We start from the raw sequence: 19,843 nt of genomic DNA, 5'->3' as shown, positions 1-19,843 counted from the left end.
CCAAAGAATACAACTTCTCAGATTCAAAAAGGCATATGCACCCCTATGTTTATTGCAGCACTTTTTACAATAGCCCAGATATGGAAGCAACCTAGGTGTCCATCAGTAGATGAATGGATAAAGAAGACGTGGTACATACATACAATGGAATACTATTCAGCCATAAGAAAGAAACAAATCCTACCATTTGCAACAACACGGATGGAGCTGGAGGACCTCATCCTCAGTGAAATATGCCAGGTGGAGAAAGACAAATGCCAAATGATTTCCCTCATTTGTGAAGTATAACAATGGAGCAAAACTGAAGGGACAAAATGGCAGCAGACTCAGAGACTCTAAGAATGAACTCATGGTTACCAAAGGGGAGGGGTACAGGAGGGCGGGGTCGGGAGGGAGGGAAAAGGGGATTGAGGGGTATTATGTTTAGTACACATGGTGTGGGGGATCACAGGGAAGACAGTGTAGCACAGAGAAGGCACATAGTGGATCTGTGGCATCTTACTACACTGACGGACAGTGACTGCATTGGGGTATGGGGGGGGACTTTATAATATGGGTAAATGTAGTAACCACATTGTTTTTCATGTGAAACCTTCATAAGAGTGCATATCAATTATACCTTAATAAAAAATAAAAAAAGAAAAGAAAGAAAGAAAAAAGAAAAAAAAATAATAAAATAAAACACTTTAAACATTATTACACCTCAGGCTTCTATGGCAATCAATAAACTAAATTATTTTTCATTTATCATATATTCATTCATGTTATAAAAGAGAAAATGAACTATACTAGCTTGCCAGATTGTCAAAATACAACTACCTACACTTTGCTTTTGCTTGTGGGCCCACAATACTTAGCCTTTGACTGCATACAGTGTTAATAGATAATCAATATTTTTTCATTCCTGTTAACTATTTTCCCTTCATGAATATTATCAATCTTCTGTATAATTTACAAGGACAGGGATCTTCAAATAAATAGCTAAGAATTACTTTATTAGATGAGCCTGATGGCAAATTACATGAAAACAGATTTATTAAAGGTAGAAAGCAAAACTTCATCTCATTCACTATAATTTACAGTAAGTTTTCTATGCTTTTGGTATTAAGAAAAGAAGATTCTCATTAAAAACAATTAGGAAAGAAACCAACTCACCTTCTTGCACTCATCTGTTCTTTTAGCTTACTGTACATTTCCAGCACTGCATTAAAAAAACACAACTTATTTTAGCTTTGAAAACGAAAAAATTTTTTTCAGAGGTAAAAGTATTTAAAGCAGGAAATAACATACTGTAAATTTACTAATTTTCTCTATACTTTGATCTAAGCTTTCATTTTCAAATAAAATTTTATATTTCAAATAAATAAAAACATTTAAATTCCTATATATATTGTACATTATATTATATACACTTACTGAACTCTGGAACACTTGAAAATGCTAACTCCTGAAACTGAGAAATTAACCTACTAACAATTATTATACCTAGAAACTTACTACTATGTCTTCTCTGCAGTGGAAGTGGAAGTTTGATCTTCAGTTATTTGAGAAAGTTGAGCAACAGTGAGTTTGATTGATTTTAATTCAATATATCAAACAATATAACACAACCATGTTGTAGCTCACTAAACAAAATTTTACTCCAAACCCACAAGAAAGAGAAACCACAAAAGCCTACATCAGAGAGTATATTATAATAAAAGCATAAATAAACAAAACAAGGTATCTTTATTCATTTTATCATTACTATCAAAGGTTTAGAAATGCAATCATTCAATAAAATTGTTAAAAGCTTCATGAAGATGACACACTGCCACCAAAAGTTTTAGTTGAACTATGTAAATTACCATCATCCTTAGAGTTTCAAAGTCTAAAATGAGTGAGAACATTATTATTGGCTCATCAAGCCAGTTTACGTTTTCCTAGACCAGAGAGATAGGCATCATTTTTTTCCATATTTTCTAGTCTTATGGCTACTCCTTCAGGGTCTTCAAGTTTACAAAAGATATTGCTTACCTGTCTGAGAACCATAAAACCTCAATGGTAGGTATACAGTGAACCAGCCCTAACTTTGTGGATCCTATGTATTATCTCTATCACAGCCCCTGTGTCCTAATGCAATTATTTCTCACATTTCCAACCAAAGCATTAGAATAAACACATAACCTAGGAAAAAGCCTAAACTGCCTCTCCAAGTAAAAAGTTTCTTTGAAGTCTCAATGATTCATGTAAATTTCATATCTACCTTGTATTATTTCCATGTAAAAAAAAATGCTTTCTTCAAAAATAATCAAATAAAACTAATAAATGCATTGTGCTCTCACAGACTTATTTTATCCTCTCATTCTCCTCCTAATCCAAAGAAGAGGTAGGCATTTGTATAGTAATTGATGGCTTGCTTGTCTTTATTCACATTAGACTGTATGATCCTTCAAAGCTGGGACTAGGTCATTTTCAACTGTATGTTTCTAATATCTACCATAATGCCTGACACAAAAAAGTTATTTATGTGTGGATTAATTAGATAGAAGGACAGGTGACTGTTAGGAACACAATGTCTATACAAACTCAGATTTCTTGTCCAATCTTGAAAGCAAAGATAGTAGCAGTAACAAAAATCTAACCTCTACTTCCTTTTATTTCTGTATTTCAAATAGCCCACAGCAGGAATAAGCTAAATTCAGCTTTTCTCATTCTACCAGACCCACTTTTTTAGGATAATTACCATTCAGGGACAAAGCATTCAAACTTACAGACTGTCTTCATGGCTATTTCAGTGAATCTGATAGTGGCAAAGAAGTATTAAACATTACTGTAAGAAAGTAGGTTTTTTAATCCTTAAACCTAATATAATAAGCAGACATCTTACTTATTCAAAGTTAATGTGTTACAAATATCCCTGGTCCATCATACACCAAGTAGAATTTCAGAGATTCTAAAACAAGAAAAGCTATTCTCATAAGACAGGAAACAAGTTTTTTAGTTAATAAAAGCTGATAGTTTTAACACAGAATTTGTATTGTAAGCTAAACTTATACAAATTTTATACAAAGAACCTCATTGTATTGCTCTGGATGTGGAGGTGAGGTTCCTCTAAAAAAAAAAAAAGTTAAAATACAGAATCTGAGATCTAGCTTACTATATAGAGAAAAAGATGACATATACCTGCTTCCTTTTGTTTGAACAGGATACATCCAGGTAAAGAAAATACTGGTTAATTTCTTCAGAATTTATTTGATGTCCCAGTAATATTTGAGCCCTAACAGAGAGACCAGAAACTCAGAAACCTAAAAAGTCAGTCTTTCCAAAATACGGTAGGAAAGGCAAGACTGAAGGAGGGAGAAGACCTAGCACTTTTGGTATTTTCTTACCTTATCAGCAAAATGAGAGTGAGCAAAGTAAAAACAATCTGCTTAAGTGACAAACAGAAGACAATGGGAAGTCAGAGGTAAAAAAAAAAATTAGTCAAATTAGGAAAAGGTGAGAAGATGTAATCAAAATACCTCTCCCTAGGGGAAACTATTCTGAGGAAAAACAAAAATAGTTCAGGGCTGGGGGAGGAGGTTTGAGGGACAAAGAACAAACTAGGCAAGAAGGAAATAGAAAGGCAGAGGCTGTTCTAAACCACTGATGGGACAGATCATCAAAACAGGGGCTTTATAAATACAGGAAAACCAGGAAAATTCAGGGAATAAAGTAGACAGGAAAGATAACCATGGGCTTTTGGGGGGCAATCGCCAAATAATCTGTAATTCTCCTAATGAATAATGACTATGCACTATCATTAAATTATAATTTTACGAAGCCACAAGTTACCATTATAGACAAATTTAACTCACCTGGAAGGCATAACTGCAACTTTTCTACTACAGTTACAATATTCCTCTGCTGAATTCTACATCGAATAATATCTTCAGTTTGGACTATCACCTTAGAAAAAAAGAGATGTTCGTATTTTAAAATGAACAGTTAAACTGCATCCATATATTGAGTACACAAACAATGCATCATTTTCTCACCTCCTTTCCAGCATCTTGAAATCTTCGGTTGGTATCAGTAACTTGCACCTTAAAAATAATTTCACTTTCGTTAGACAAATATGCCTAAAACCTTCCTGATATAACTGCTCACCCTTATAATCAGATCATGCTCCATGAGAAACTTAGAACAAAGAAATGCAAATTCAAATTAACTCTACAGCTTGAACTTGAACTTTTGATTGAAAAGGGCTTCAGATAACTTCAATTACTTATGACAGTTCTTTTTAACAGATTCTGTGGCAAACTTCTCAAATTCAGTCTAGATTTTTGAACTTTACTTGCTTCTCTAAGTCTGTCAAACACTTCAAATCACTGACCCAATTGACCACTGGTCCCTTTTTGATAACTTTCAATGAGGTCTATGTGCCATTCATTGTCTGTAGGAAATGGTGATTGCATTTTACGGTAATTAAACATTCATTCTTTACTGAATGCAAACACTGGGTGGTTGATTAACATCAAACACAGAGATCTCCATCCACGGCAACATTTTGATGCTGCAGGTGCAGGCAAATAAAGTTCAATCTCAAATTTTCCCACATATTAAGTGACTCATTAGGTCATCATAGTAAGGAAGCACATACTGGTTTATTAAAAATCTCATTAATTTCTGAACAAAGATGCTCGGTGACCTCATTGATGCTGTATTTGGTCTCTTGTTATTTGAATATCCTTTATATAATGGTTTTCTAATCATAACCTTTGGTGAACCAGAGTCATTCTGTCTGCTGAGCTCTCCAAATGTAAAGAAAGGTAAATAGAACAATTCTTGTAACTAAATATTCTGTATTCTGACTGAACAAATCTAGGTCTCACTTAATAATTAAGGTTTTTGCTATGTGGCAGAAAATGCCTACCAACTTCTTTCAGAAAATAATGCATCAGTACTAAACTAAAAACAAAGTTTCAATATTATTTGATAATTTAGAGAATACAATCATTTACAAGTTTCTAAAGGTTTTTAGAAGATAGAGTTTCATCAGTACTGTACTGTCATTTTAAAAATTGTAAACTACAAATGAGGTCTTTCATTGAATGAATTTTTTAAATTCATTTCCTTGCACAGAAAGAAATCCTGTTAAATCAATACATTACTTGCTTCAAAAAAAGAGATTACTCCTGTCATTAGCATGACAACCACGTTAATAGAGCACACTAATTCACTTCCTGAAAGTAGTATATTTAATAGATTTTTATATGTGCACTATAAACCAATACTTGAGTAATTAATGAGAGCAAAGGTAAACAGAATTTCAACATATTATTTACCTTCAGTTTTTCTGCATCAGTCCTTACTTTAAGGAGTTCTGTAATAGCATCTACAAACCCCTGATGATGAAAATTACACATTTTTTCAATTTCCTTGTCATGATTACGGATACAAGCATCTAACTTTTCCATAAACTTCTTGTGTGCATTTGGTTGGTCATCATACACAGACCTGTATATATGTAAAAAGAAATAAAAGTTGACATTGAGCTTCCCAATTAACCAAAATTTATTCTTTATTAAGCCCAAACTTTACGAAAGCTGATACCTCAAATCTCTGAATAGAAAAAACTGGATTGATAGTACTGCCATTAACAGAAATAATTTGGTTGAAAAATATTTAATTTATTTTTGAGCATATTAATATTCAAAAAGCTACAAGCCCTCCATGATATATTAGTAGGAATCTGGAAATACAGGTCTGAGGCTCAAGAGATGAGTCTTTAACACACTAGTGTTCAAAAAAGAACCAGAGTAAATGATTAAGTAACAAATGAATAAACCCCTAACTTCTATAGCACTTGCTGTGTCAGGACATATTCTAAATGCTTTATATATTAACTCTTTGATCACAAGACTATGAAGTAGGTATTCTTATTACCCTTGCTACAGGTAAGTTACAGTTATGTAACTGCCATAAATTCCACAACTAGCAAGACAGCTGGAATATGAGTCCTGGTATAGTCTGACTGCAGAGTTCATATAAGTAAGTACGAGTCTATACTGCAGCCATCACAATGTTCTCTAAACATGATGTACACATTTCTACTGTATCTCAGCTCATGCTGTCTCCACATAGATGGCAACCCCCCACCTGCTGCCATGCGGTGGGGAAAGGAATTAATCTTGCACAAAAAAAGGGTTGGCCCTTGCCCCAAGTGCCTGGGAGGTAAGACTTCAGTATGTCCTACCTGATGTCTTTACATATTTGGGGGTCTTGGACAATGCCAAATAGTCTAAGCTAACAATATGCCCACAGTGTGATTTATAGTAGATGGGGGCTTCATTCAGGCCACATGGTATCAGCTCTGGCAGGGCTGTAGACTAAGGTCAGCAACCATGTCTATGTGACCAACCCCCAGTAAAAACCCTGGATACCATGGCTTGGTCAGCTTCCCTGGTTAACAACACTCTGCAAGTGTTGCCAAACATCACTCCTGGGAGAAGCAAATGCCATCCACATGATTCCACTAGGAAAGGGCAACTGGAAGCTCCCTCCTGAAACTCTCCTAGACCCTGCCTATGTGCCCTTTTCCTCTTCTAATTTTAATCTGTACTCTTGTGCTGTAACAAACAGTAACTGTGAATACAGCAGTTCCCTTTTACCTGTGGTTTCACTTTCCATGGTTTCAGTTACCCTCAGGCAACAACGGTCTAGAAGCAGATTATCCTCCTGATGTATAGTCAGAAAATCAATAGCAGCCTAGCACTATGTCACAATGCTTTCATCACTCACCTCACTTCACCTCATCACATAGTCATTTTATCTTCTTACATCATCTCAAGAATCTGGGTGAGTACAAAACTAAGACATTTTGACAGAGAGAAACCACATTCAATATAATTTTTTATAGCATATTATTATAATTGTTCTTTTAAATTGTTCATCTCTTACTGTGTCTAATTTATAATTTAAATTTTATCATAGATATGTTATGTACAGGAAAAAGCAGTATATATATAGGGTTTGGTACTATCTGAGGTTTTAGGCTTCCACTATGGGTCTTGAAACATATCCCCCATGGATAAGGGAGGACTACTACGTAACAGTTTTGCCAAGTTTTATTAATCCTCCTAGTAAATTACTGAACCTGGGGATAGTCTTGGGGACCTCCCAAAAATACACCTTCCCCCCATTTGTTGCCCACTGAGGTTCTTTTCAAGTCCCATTTCCTCCAACAGATGCCCATCAATCTTTTCCCTGACAGGTAATCTTTTTATCTGCAGAATAGGTAAATTTACAGTCCCAATCATTTGACATGCAATCATGTTACTTTTTTTAAATTAATTCTGATATAGTATTATATTAGTTTCAGGTGTACAACTTAGTGATTCAACAATTACATACAATATAAAATGCTCAGTACAATAAGTTACCATCTGTCACCATACAAAGCTATTATAATAATATTGACTACAATCTCTATGCAGTGCTTTTCATCCCCATAACTTATTTATAACTATAGGCATGTACCTCTTAATCTCTTTACCCTAGTTCATCTCTTCCCTCTGGCAACCACCAGTTTGTTCCTGTATTTATGGCTGTTTCTGTTTTTTTGTTTGTTTCTTAGATTCTACTGTAAGAAATCATATGGTATTTCTCTTTCTCCGATTTATTTCACTTTATAATAACCTCTAGGTACATCCATGTTGTCACAAATAGCAAGATTCCATTCTTTTTATGTCTGAGTAATACTATTCCAATTGTATATATACATACTATATATTCATCTATCAATGGATGCTTAGGTTGCTTCCATATCCTGGCTATTGTAAATAATGCTGTAATAACATAGGGGTGTATGTATCTTTTTGAATTAGTGATTATGTTTTCTTCAGGTAATTGCCCTGAAGTGTAATAATGGCCATATGGTATTTCTGTTTTTCATTTTTTGAGGAACCTTTATATTGTTTTCCATAATGGCTACACCAATTTACATTCCCACCAAGAGTGCACAAGTGTGCCTTTTCCACAACCTCACCAACACTTGCTATATCTTGTTTTTTTTTGATATTGACCATTTTGACTGGTGTGAGGTGGTATCTCATTGTGGTTTTAATTTGTACTTTCCTGATGATTAATGACGTTGAGCACCTTTTCATGTGTCTGTTGGCCATCTGATGTCTGCTTTGGGAAAACATCTATTCAGGTCCTCTTCCCATTTTTTAAATCAGGTTATTTGGTTTTTTTCTCATGTTGACTTGTATGAGTGCTTTACATATTTTGGATATTAACCCCTTATTGGATATATCATTTGTAAGTATCTTCTCCCACTCAGTAATTACTTTTCCTTTTGTTGATGGTTTTCTTCACTGTGCAGAAGCATTTTAACTTGATGTAGTCCCAATTGTTTATTTTTTACTTTAGTTTCCTTGCCTGAGGAAACACATTCAGAAAAAAAATTACTGAAGCTGATGTCCAGGAGGTTACTGCCTTATGTTTTCCTGCAGGACTTTTATGGTCTCAGGTCTTTCATTCAGGTCTTTAATCCATCTCTAATTTAAGTGCATGGTATAAGAAAGTGACCCAGTTTCTTTCTTTTGCATGTAGCTGTCCAACTTTTCCAACACCATTTGTTGAAGATACTGTCTTTTCCACTGTGTACTCTTGCCTCCTTTGTTGTAGACTAATTGACCATACAAGCATGGGTTTTTCTGGGCTCTATTCTGTTCCATTGATTGATGTGCCTACTTTTGTGCCAGTACCATACTATTTTGGTTACTATAGCTTTGTAGTCAAGAGCATGATACCTCCAGCTTTGTTCTTCTTTCTCAATACTGTTTTGGCTATTTGAGGTATTTTGTAGTTACATACAAATTTTAGGATAATTTGTTCCAGTTCAGTTCACTGGAATTTTGACAGGGATTGCATTGAATCTATAGATTGCTTTGGGTAATATGGGACATTTTAACAATTTTAATTCCTCCAATCCATGAGCATGGTATATCTTCCCATTTATGAGTGTCATCATCATATGTTATTTTGCATTGTAATTTAAATGTTTTGTGTCATTTATTTTGTTTCTCCACATAGACCATAAGCTTCTTGAGCGCAGCCTCCCTTTCACAGGTTTTTAGTGAGTACTATTATAATACTAGAGACAGAGTATAGGATAGCAATTATTAAGAACTTGAGCCTCTAAGAGCTGAGCTAGCACTAGGCTCTGATCTTAGACATCTCTCTCAATTTCACCCCAACTTGGAGCCTTAAATTCCATACACACACTGATGCTCCCAAATTTTGTATTTCCAGACCTGACTCTTCCCTGAACTTCAAAATCATGTAACTTTCCAATCAGGTATCTGATAAGCATCTCAAATATGTCCAAAATGAATTCCTATCTTCTTCCTCCAAGTCTGTTCCTCCCCTGGTCTTCCCCATTATCTGTAAACTCCATTCTTCTAGGTGCTCAGGCAAAAAATCTTGAAATTATCCCTGATGTTCTCTATATCTCACCCTCTTCATCTAAACAATCCAGCAAATCCAACCACATTTCACTACCTCTATTGGAACCATCCTGGACTAAGACATCTTCATGCCTTGGCTAGATTATTACCTAACTGGTCTCTCTGATTTCACCCTTGCTGCCGTACAGTCTGTTCTCAACACAGTAGACAGAATGATCCCATTAAAACATAAATCAGATCCCATGTCTCTTTTCTGCTCAAAATCCTATTTCTCTTACAACAGCCCTTAAATCCCTACATAATTCTGCCCCACCACTATCTCACTGACTTCACTTTCTAATACTTACTCTCCACTTGACTTATTTCATGCAAGCAACACTGGCCTCCTTGTGGTTCCTGAAACACACCAGGTAAATTCCTGTTCTATGCTTTGCTTGTTGTTTCCTCTACCTGAATTACATTTCTCACACATGGCTGTTTCTCTCATCTCTTTCAGGTCTTTTATTCCTTCTTGAGGAGGCCCATTCTGTATGCAATACCTACGTTATAAACACACACACACACACACACACACACACACGAATTCCCTTCCTCACTTTCTTTTCTTTTCTAAAACAAAAAAGTTTACTTTGTCACTGCAGCACTCTTCCCACTATAGAATATATTCTCTGCTCCACACTTTTATTTATTTTCTGTGTTTGCCCACTGGAATGTAGACTGCATGAGGGCAGAGCATTTTTGTCAGTTCTATCTCTGTTGTATGCCCAGCCCTAAAATAGTGCCTACTATATAGCAGATGCTCAATAAATAATTGATGAATAAATGGATGGATGAATTGGTAGAATCAGAAAGGACTAGTAGTAGCTGTTTAACCTCAGGTAAGTCACCTGACTTCTCTAACTCTCAATACGCTCAACAATAAAATACGGATAAAAAAATAGTATCTACATCAGAGTGTTATGAGAATTAAATTAGGAAATACATAAAAAATTCTTAGCACAATAACTGATACATTGTTAGTTCTCAGTATACACTGGAAACTAGCACAATATGCACATAAGAAACAACCAAATCCTTGTTAAATGAGTTAACCAGTTGCTGAATAATTAAGTACTGGCTGCAAATATCAAATATGGCCAACATTCAACTACCCATACTAAAGGAGTTGACTACCACTAATATGTGACATTTATATGGGGACTTTGGCATTTTTTACACCTAATGTTTCATGTACTTCTTATACCACACCAGAGAAAACAATCACTCTCTCCTTTTCACAAATGAGGAAATGGTAAATGACTTGTTCAAAATAGTCTAGTTACTGAGTAACTGAGGCAGTATTAGAATTCCAACTTATGCTTTTCCTACAACTAGTACATAACTAATAAGAACTCTTAATTAAACAAACAACATTATTCTGAAGGAAAATCCATGTGTAAGAGGAAGTTTTTCTAACTGACCTCAGTACACTGTAAACAAATTTTTATTTTATATAATAATTGTATGTATTGTATTTCATTAAGTAATATTATGTGCATTTCTAAGACTTTTTTTTACACATTTTAAAGAAGTTTGATATTTATCTGGCTCTTAAAATACCAGGTAGTAAAAAGAAAATATCAAGAGAACTAGCTTTTCTTTTTCTATTACATTATAGCCTTGTAGCAAAAATCCAGCAAGAGATTTCAGGACTGCCATACTGCAATGTCCCTCCAAAGGAGGGTTTTACTCCATTTGTGAGTGCAAAGGCAACTTTTTATCTCTTAGAAAACAGTAATAATGGAGAGAGAAAAAGATGGCAGCATGAGTAGGGTGGTGGAAATCTCCTCCCAAAACCATATATATTTTCAAAGTACAGCAAATACAACTATTCCTAAAAGAGTGACCAGAAGATACAGTACACCAGCCAGGCTACATCTCTGAGAACCCAGCATCTCATGGAAAAGGGTAAGATACAAAGCTGTGACCCAGCGGGACCGAGCACTCCCTCAGACCCAGCTCACCAGCAGGAGGAAAAGAATCAGAGTGGGGAGGGAGTGGAAGCACAGACTGCTAAATAATCAGCCCTAGTAATCTGTCCCAGGAGCAGAGACACACATTGCATGGTGCTCTGGCTATTAGAGGATTGGAAAAGCAAAATCCAAGACTTGCAAACAGGTTCCCACAGCCGATGACCCTGGGACAAAAGAAAAACAGGTGCTTTAAAAGTTTTAAAGGGACAAGGGTTTAACAGGTGGACAAAATCGTCCTGGCACACTCAACCTAGCAGGCTGGAACTTTGGGGAACTTCAGGTGCCCTGACCCCTTGGTTGACAGCGCAGTCCCGAGGCCCCTCACGGCCAATAAGCAGCTGCTCCTTTCCCCCTGCTGGCACTGCAAGCAAACTGGCTGACCTGCCATTGCTGTAGAACAGCTTGGGAGCAGCATCGCATTCAGTAACGACACAGCTTAACACAGAGGCTTCTCCCTGCGCCCAATGAACCGGCCCAGACCCAGAGGCTGCTCCCTGCACATGGTTGACCAGCACAGACAGTAGAGATGGGCGCAGAGCCCAGAAGGCACGAAGGGGCTCTGTTCTCGCAGCAGAACATGTGCCACTCACCTACAACCCCTGCCAGTAGCCAACGCCATCCCCAGGGCCTCCCAGCCCACAGAAGCTGAGGGGATTAACCAAGAGGCTGCTCCCTGGGTGCAGATGAACAGCACAGAGGAGATGGGCACAGAGTCCAGAAAGCACAATGGGGCTCTGTTCTCATGGCAGAACACGCACTGCTCACCTGCAAGCCCCACCAGTGCCCTAGGCTGTCCTGAGTGATACCCCACCCATGGCAGCTCAGGGGATTAACCCAGAGGCTCCTCCCTGTGTGCGGTTGACCGGCACAGGCAGCAGAGATGGGCAAGGCAACCAGGAAGCAGAAAGGGATTTGGTTCTCCCAGCTGACACAGGCGCCACTTGCTGGCAACCACTTCCATCACCATGAAAGGGCATAAGAACCTTCTTCATTCCAAAATCCCTCAAATACCAGAGAGAAGGCTTGGTAAGACTGAAATCACCAACATTCCTGAAAAAGAATTCAAAATAAAAGTCACAAGCATGCTGATGGAGTTACAGAGAAATATTCAAGAGCTAACAGATGAATTCAGGAGGTAGGTAGCAGAAATGAAACAAACAATGGAAGGATTTAAGAGCAGACTGGATGAGGTGGAAGAGATTTTTAATGGACTAGAAATCAGAGAACAGGAATACAGAGAAGGTGAGGTAGAGAGAGACAAAAGGATCTCTAGGAATCAAAGAATATTAAGAGAACTGTGGGACCACTCCAAACGGACAAATATTTGCATTATAGGGGTACCAGAAGAAGGAGAGAGAAAAAGGTACAGAAAGTGCTTTTGAAGAAATAATTGCTGAAAACTTCCCCAATCTGGGGAAGGAAATAGTCTCAGACCATGGAGGTCCACAGATCTACCAACACAAGGGACCCAACAAGGAGAACAACAAGACATATAATAATTAAAATGGCAAAGATCAAAGACAAGGGCAGAGTATGAAAAGCAGCCAGAGAGAGAAAAAAGATCACCTACAAAGGAAACCCATCAGGCTATCATCAGACTTCTCAGCAGAAACCTTACAGGCCAGAATGGAATGGCATGATATATTCAATGCAAAGAAACAGAAGGGCCTCGAACCAACAACACTGTATTCAGCAAGATTATCATTTAAATTTGAAGGAGAGGTTAAACAATTCCCAGATAAGCAAAATTTGAGGGAATTTACCACCCACAAACCATCTCTACAATGTATTTTAAAGGGACTGCTCTAGATGGAAGAATGCCTAAGGCTACATAGTTGTCACCAGAGAAAATAAAATTACAGCAAAGAAAGTAGACCAACCAAGTATTAACTAAATGCAAAATAAAATCACCTATCCACAAAATCAGTCAAGGGAAACACAAAGAATATGAATAAAACACCTAATACATAAAGAGTGGAGGAGGAAGAAAAAGGAGAGAAATAAAGAATCATCAGACTGTGTTTATAAAAGCATAATAAGTTAGTTAAGTTAGATGGTTAGATAGTAAAGAAGCTGCCCTTGAACCTTTGGTAACCATGAATACAAAGCAAGCAATGGCAATAAGTACATATCTATTGATAATCACTCTAAATATAAATGGACTGAATGCACCAATCAAAAGACAGAGTCACTGAATGGATAAAAAAGCAAGATCCATCTACATGCTGCCTATAAGAGAATCACTTCAAACCCAAAGACATACACAGACTAAAAGTGAACGGATGGAAAAAGATATTTCAGGCAAACAATACAGAGAAAAAAAGCAGGTTTTGCAGTACTTGTATCAGACAAAATAGACTTCAAAACAAAGAAAGAAACAAGAGACAAAGAAAGACATTATATAATGATGAAGGGGTCAGTCCAACAAGAGGATATAACCATTATAAATATCTATGCACCCAACACAGGAGCACCTACATATGTGAAACAAATACTAACAGAATTAAAGGAGGAAATAAAATGCAATGCATTCATTTCAGGAGACTTCAACACACCACTCACTCCAAAGGATAGATCAACCAGACAGAAAGTAAGTAAGGACACAGAGGCACTGAACAACACACTAGAACAGTTGGACCTAACAGATACCTACAGAACTCTCCACCCAAAAACAGCAGGATACGCATTCTTCTCAAGGGTACACGGAACGTTTTGCAGAATAGAGCACATACAAGGCCACAAAAAGAGCCTCAGTATATTTTCAAAAAGACTGAAATTGTACCAACCAACTTCTAAGATCACAAAGGTATAAAACTAGAAATAAATTGTACAAAGAACACAAAAAGGCTCACAAATACATGGAGGCTTAAGAACATGCTCCTAAATAATCAATGGATCAATGACCAAATTAAAACAGAGATCAAGGAATATATGGAGACAAATGAAAACAATAGCACAATGCTCCAACTTCTGTGGGACACAGCGAAGGCAGTTTTAAGAGGAAAGTATAGGGCAATCTGGGCCTATTTAAGGAAGGAAGAACTATCTCAAATGAATAGTCTAAAGTCATAATTATTGAAACTGGAAAAAGAAGAACAAATGAGGCCCAAAGTCAGCAGAAGGAGGGACATAATAGAGATCAGAGAAGAAATAAATAAAATTGAGAAGAACAAAACAATAGAAAGAATTAATTAAACCAAGAGCTGGTTCTATGAGAAACTAAACAAAATAGATAAACGCCTAGCCAGACTTACTAAGAAAAAAAGAAAATCTACACACATAAACAGAATCAAAAATGAGAAAGGAAAAGTCACTACGGACACCACAGAAATATAAACAATTATTAGAGAATACTATTAAAAACTATATGCTAACAAACTGGATAACCTACAAGAAATGGACAACTTTCTAGAAAAATACAACCTTCCAAGGCTGACACAGGAAGAAACAGAAAATCTAAACAGACCAATTACCAGCAATAGAATTGACTACCGAGAACAAAACCCCGGACCAGATGGATTCACTGTTCAATTTTATCAGACATTTAGAGAAGACATAACACCCAGTCTCCTTAAAGTTTTCCAAAAGATAGAAGAGGAGGGAACACTTCCAAACTCATTCCATGAAGCCAGCATCACTCTAATACCAAAACCAGGCAAAGATCCCATAGAAAAACAAAACTACAGACCAATATCCCTGATGAACATAGAAGTAAAAATAATCAACAAAATATTAGCAAACCGAATTCAAAAATATATCAAGAAGATCATACACCATGATCAGGTGGGATGAAAGGATGGTACAATATTTGAAAATCCATCAACATCACCCACCACAGCAACATAATGGACAAAGACCACATGATCACCTCCATAGATGCTGAAAAGGCATTTGACAAAATTCAACATCCATTCATGATAAAAACTCTCAACAAAATGAGTATACAGGGCAAGTACCTCAACATAATAAAGGCCATATATGACATACCCACAGCCAACATCATACTTAACAGCGAGAAGCTGAAAGCTTTTCCTCTAAGATCAGGAACAAGAAAAGGACACCCACTCTCCCCACTTTTATTCAACATAGTACTGGAGGTCCTAGCCACAGCAATCAGACAACACAAAGAAATAAAAGGCATCCAGATCGGCAAGGAAGAAGTCAAACTGTCCCTGTTTGCAGATGACATGATATTGTACATAAAAAACTCTAAAGAATCCATTCTAAAACTACTAGAACTAATATCTGAATTCAGCAAAGTTGCAGGATACAAAACTAATACGCAGAAATCTGTTGTATTCCTATACACTAACAATGAACTAGCAGAAAGAGAAATCAGGAAAACAATTCCATCAAAAAGAATAAAATACCTAGGAATAAACCTAACCAAGGAAGTGAAAGACCTATACTCCAAAAACTACAAGACACTCTTAAGAGAAATTGAAGAGGACAATAATAAATGGAAATTCATCCCATGCTCTTGGGTAGGAAGAATTAATATTGTCAAAATGGCCATCCTGCCTAAAGCAATCTACAGGTTCAATCCAATCCCTATCAAAATACCAGCAGCATTTGTCAACAAACTAGAGCAAATAGTTTTAAAATTCATATGGAACTATAAAAGACCCCGAATAGCCAAAGCAAACCTGAGAAGGAAGAATAAAGTAGGGGGAAATACGCTCCCTGACTTAAAGCTCTACTACAAAGCCAGAGTAATCAAGACAACTTGGTACTGGCACAAGAATAGACCCATAGACCAGTGGAACAGAATAGAGAGTCCACAAATTAACCAATATGTGGTCAATTAATATATGATAAAGGAGTCATGGATATACAATGGGGAAATGACAGCCTCTTCAACAGCTGGTCTTGGCAAAACTGTACAGCTACATGTAAGAGAATGAAACTGGATTACTGTCTAAGTCCGTACACAAAAGTGAACTTGAAATGGATCAAAGACTTGAATGTAAGTCATGAAACCATAAAACTCTTAGAAGAAAATAGGCAAAACTCTCTAGAATATAAACATGAACAACTTCTTCATGAACATATCTCCACAGGCAAGGGAAACAAGCAAACATGAACAAGTGGGACTATATCAAACTAAAAAGCTTCTGTACAGCAAAGGACACCATCAGTAGAACAAAAAGACATCTTACAGTATGGGAGAATATATCCATAAATGGTGTATCCGATAAGGAGTTGACATCCAAAATATACAAAGAGCTCACGCACCTCAACAAAAAGCAAATAATCCAATTAAGAAATGTGCAGAGGAGCTGAACAGACATTTCTCCAAAAAAGAACTTCAGGGCCAACAGGCACATGAAAAGATGCTCCACATCACTAATCATCAGGGAAATGCAAATTAAAACCACAATGGGATATCACCTTACACCAGTAAGGATGGCCACCATCCAAAAGACAAACAACAACAAATGTTGGCGAGGTTGTGGAGAAAGGGGAACCCTCCTACACTGCTGGTAGGAATGTAAACTAGTTCAACCTTTGTGGAAAGCAATATGGAGGTTCCTCAAAAAACTAAAAATAGAAACACCATTTGACGCAGGAATTCTACTCCTAGAGATTTACCCTAAGAATGCAGTTTCTCAGTCTCAAAAAGATACATGCACCCCTATGTTTATCACAGCACTATTTACAATAGCTAAGAAATGGATGCAACCTAAGTGTCCATCAGTAGATGAATGGCTAAAGAAGATGTGGTACATATACACAATGGAATATTATTCAGCCATAAGAAAACAAATTCTACCATTTGCAACAACATGGATGGAGCTAGAGGGTATTATGCTCAGTGAAATAAGCCAGGCGGAGAAAGACAAGTACAAATGATTTCAGTCATCTGTGGAGCATAAGAACAAAGCAAAAACTGAAGGAACAAAACAGCAGCAGACTCACAGAACCCAAGAATGGACTAACAGTTGCCAAAGGGAAAGGGACTCAGGGCTGGGGTAGGAAGGGAGGGATAAGAGGGAAAAAGGGGCATTACGAATAGCATCTTTAATGTGGGAGTGGGGTGGACATGGGGAAGGCAGTATAAGACAGAGAACACAAGTAGTAATTCTACAGTATTTTACTACTCTGATAGACAGTGACTATAATGGGGTATGTGCTGGGGACTTGATAATGGGGGAAATCTAATAACCACAATGTTGTTCATGTAATTGTATATTAATGATTACATAATTTAAAAATTAAAGGAAACAGTAATAACATAAATAAAGAGGAAGAAGAGAAATAATAGTTATTTCTCAAAAGTTCATTTTATTTTAGAAAGTTCTTAAAGTCTATCCTTTAGTGTATCTTTTCAATTTATTCTCGTTTTAAAAACCACTCCTGTTTTATAGTAGGACATTATAGTATTCAGGCATCTATTACAGCATCAGTGTTAAATGCCTCTTTTTCTATTCATGTTATTAGTATAGAGGAAAAACAGTATCAGAACATATGCAATACCCACCCTCCTTTAATAGAAAACCAAAGCCGATGAACTATTTACACTCCATGCTTTCTAAAACAGAATTCTAAGTCCCAATGAAGGAAATAAAATAACATTAAGGAGTTAGTACACGAATGAGAAAGAAGAATAGGTCTTGATCTACCTATTACTAAGTCTTAGTCTCTCCTCACCCTTGATAACAATTTGCTATTACAGACGTAAGTACAAGCTGCACCCAAAGCTGATACGACCACTTGTCACCCACAATCCGTATCAGTGAGATCATTCTGAGTAGAGCATAAAGAAATAAACAAGTCAAGATGAAGAAACATTCTAAACCACAACAATAAATTGCATTTTAAGAAAGTAGTGAAGGATCAGTTAAGTGCCAGAATACAAAACTCATCAAAGATACAATGTTGGCCCTGGAAATAACCCAAGAAAACTCCCAGTTCTGACTTTCTCAGTTTAATAGACACAGCACAAGCTAAACACCAGATGCAGGCTCTCAAAATGGAATTAATCTTTTGGTCTAACCTTCACACTAATGAAAAGTTGTATTAAAAATAACTAGTCTAAAGAGTTGCTAATAAAACCAATAATGGATATGTGAGTGAAAAGAGAGAGGCAGGAAGAAAGAAAGGGTGGGTATGTTATAAGAACAGTAGAAAAGGGAAGAACGCAAAAGCAACTCTTATCCCAAGAATTTCTTGACACCATATGCATAGCAGGAATTATTGATCTTTTTCTGAAGGGACCTATGCTTAACTATAGAGATAATTTGGAGAGATCGTAGAGAGATAAAGATATGGAGAGAAGCAGAGAAAATGTACACTCTCTGTCAACAATTCCCCACAGTGACTTAACTGACTAAAGAGGAGCCTTATCTGCTGCTTCTGGTTTAATGTAATAAAAATAAAGACAAAAACAAAAACAAAAACATCAATACACAACCAAGTTCTTACTACTGAGTTCTTTACATGCATTATCTCATTAGTACTCACTACAGCTTTATGATATAGACTGTTAGCATCCCAATTGACAAAAGTCATTTGTAAAGAATAAGACTTTAATTTCAAAGTCACACATTAACGGCCATGATTCAACCCCAAGTACCTGACTCTAAAGGCAGTGCTCTTAACCATTATGTTATATAAGACTCCAATCAAGAAAGGGTGATAAGCAGCATGGAATGCAGACAAGCTGCCAACACAGCAACTAACCAGATCACCTTTGAAGATAAACAATTGAGAATTACTCAACAGGGAATCCCTGATGTGCACTGTTGCACCCATCAGGTAAAATCATCCAACAGACAGAAAAAGGAAATGAGAACTGAGGCATAGCTAATTGTTAGGCACCATTAAATTACAAACACAAAATAAAGAGGAGCAAAACATGTAGTAGAGAAAAACTGAGGGCCCTGTACTTGTCTGACCTCAGCTGAAGGGACTCTGAAAATATTTTTTCTTTTTTCTTTTTTTTTGGTCTTTGAATATTAATCATTATTTTTGAAATTTTGATTTGCAGGGCAAGAAAGAAAATACCATTCAGCACTTTCATTCTTTGAGCCCCAAGTTGGTTAACAGTTCTATTTATGTAATTAATATATTAATGTGCCAGACATATTATTGTTCTAAATTTTCAAGCTGAAAGGGTATCTCGCCATGACCCTCCTTACCCCAGAAGGACTCAGGAGACACGGGCCCACGCAAGAGATTTTATTACCTGGAAGAGAAAATGGCTGCCCCCAGAGAGAGAGAGCAGTAACTTGTGGGTGAGGAAACGCGTTTTTAAGGAGTAGGGGTAGGGTGTGCTCTGCATTGGTGATTGGATCTTAAGGGGTGGGTGACCATCTGGTTGTTGGTGATTGGGTCTTAAGGGGTGGGCAACCATCTGGTCGGTGGTGATTGGATCTTAAGGGGTGGGGGTCT

The 19,843-nt window shown here is 36.8% G+C and overlaps 1 protein-coding gene across 6 annotated transcripts in view; it reads right to left on the bottom strand.

Moving 5' to 3' along the window:
* Positions 1 to 19,843, bottom strand: part of EXOC6 (exocyst complex component 6) — a 263,797-nt gene that overhangs the window by 162,015 nt on the left and 81,939 nt on the right. For 3 of the 6 annotated variants that reach the window (XM_057506080.1, XM_057506081.1, XM_057506082.1), the window contains exons 2-6: positions 5,310 to 5,481; positions 4,020 to 4,067; positions 3,840 to 3,930; positions 1,156 to 1,201; positions 185 to 301 (exon numbers count right to left, since the gene is read on the bottom strand). In XM_057506080.1, coding sequence (XP_057362063.1) covers positions 185 to 301; positions 1,156 to 1,201; positions 3,840 to 3,930; positions 4,020 to 4,067; positions 5,310 to 5,481 — 474 coding nt within the window. Of the gene's footprint in view, positions 1 to 184; positions 302 to 1,155; positions 1,202 to 3,839; positions 3,931 to 4,019; positions 4,068 to 5,309; positions 5,482 to 6,765; positions 6,818 to 19,843 lie in introns of those variants that run through there. The other 3 variants (XM_036880142.2, XM_036880141.2, XM_057506083.1) reach the window with 2 other exon arrangements.

This window comes from Manis pentadactyla, chromosome 8, assembly GCF_030020395.1.
Source record: "Manis pentadactyla isolate mManPen7 chromosome 8, mManPen7.hap1, whole genome shotgun sequence".
Taxonomy (NCBI): domain Eukaryota; kingdom Metazoa; phylum Chordata; class Mammalia; order Pholidota; family Manidae; genus Manis; species Manis pentadactyla.
This window is presented reverse-complemented; position numbering and strand designations above follow the sequence as displayed.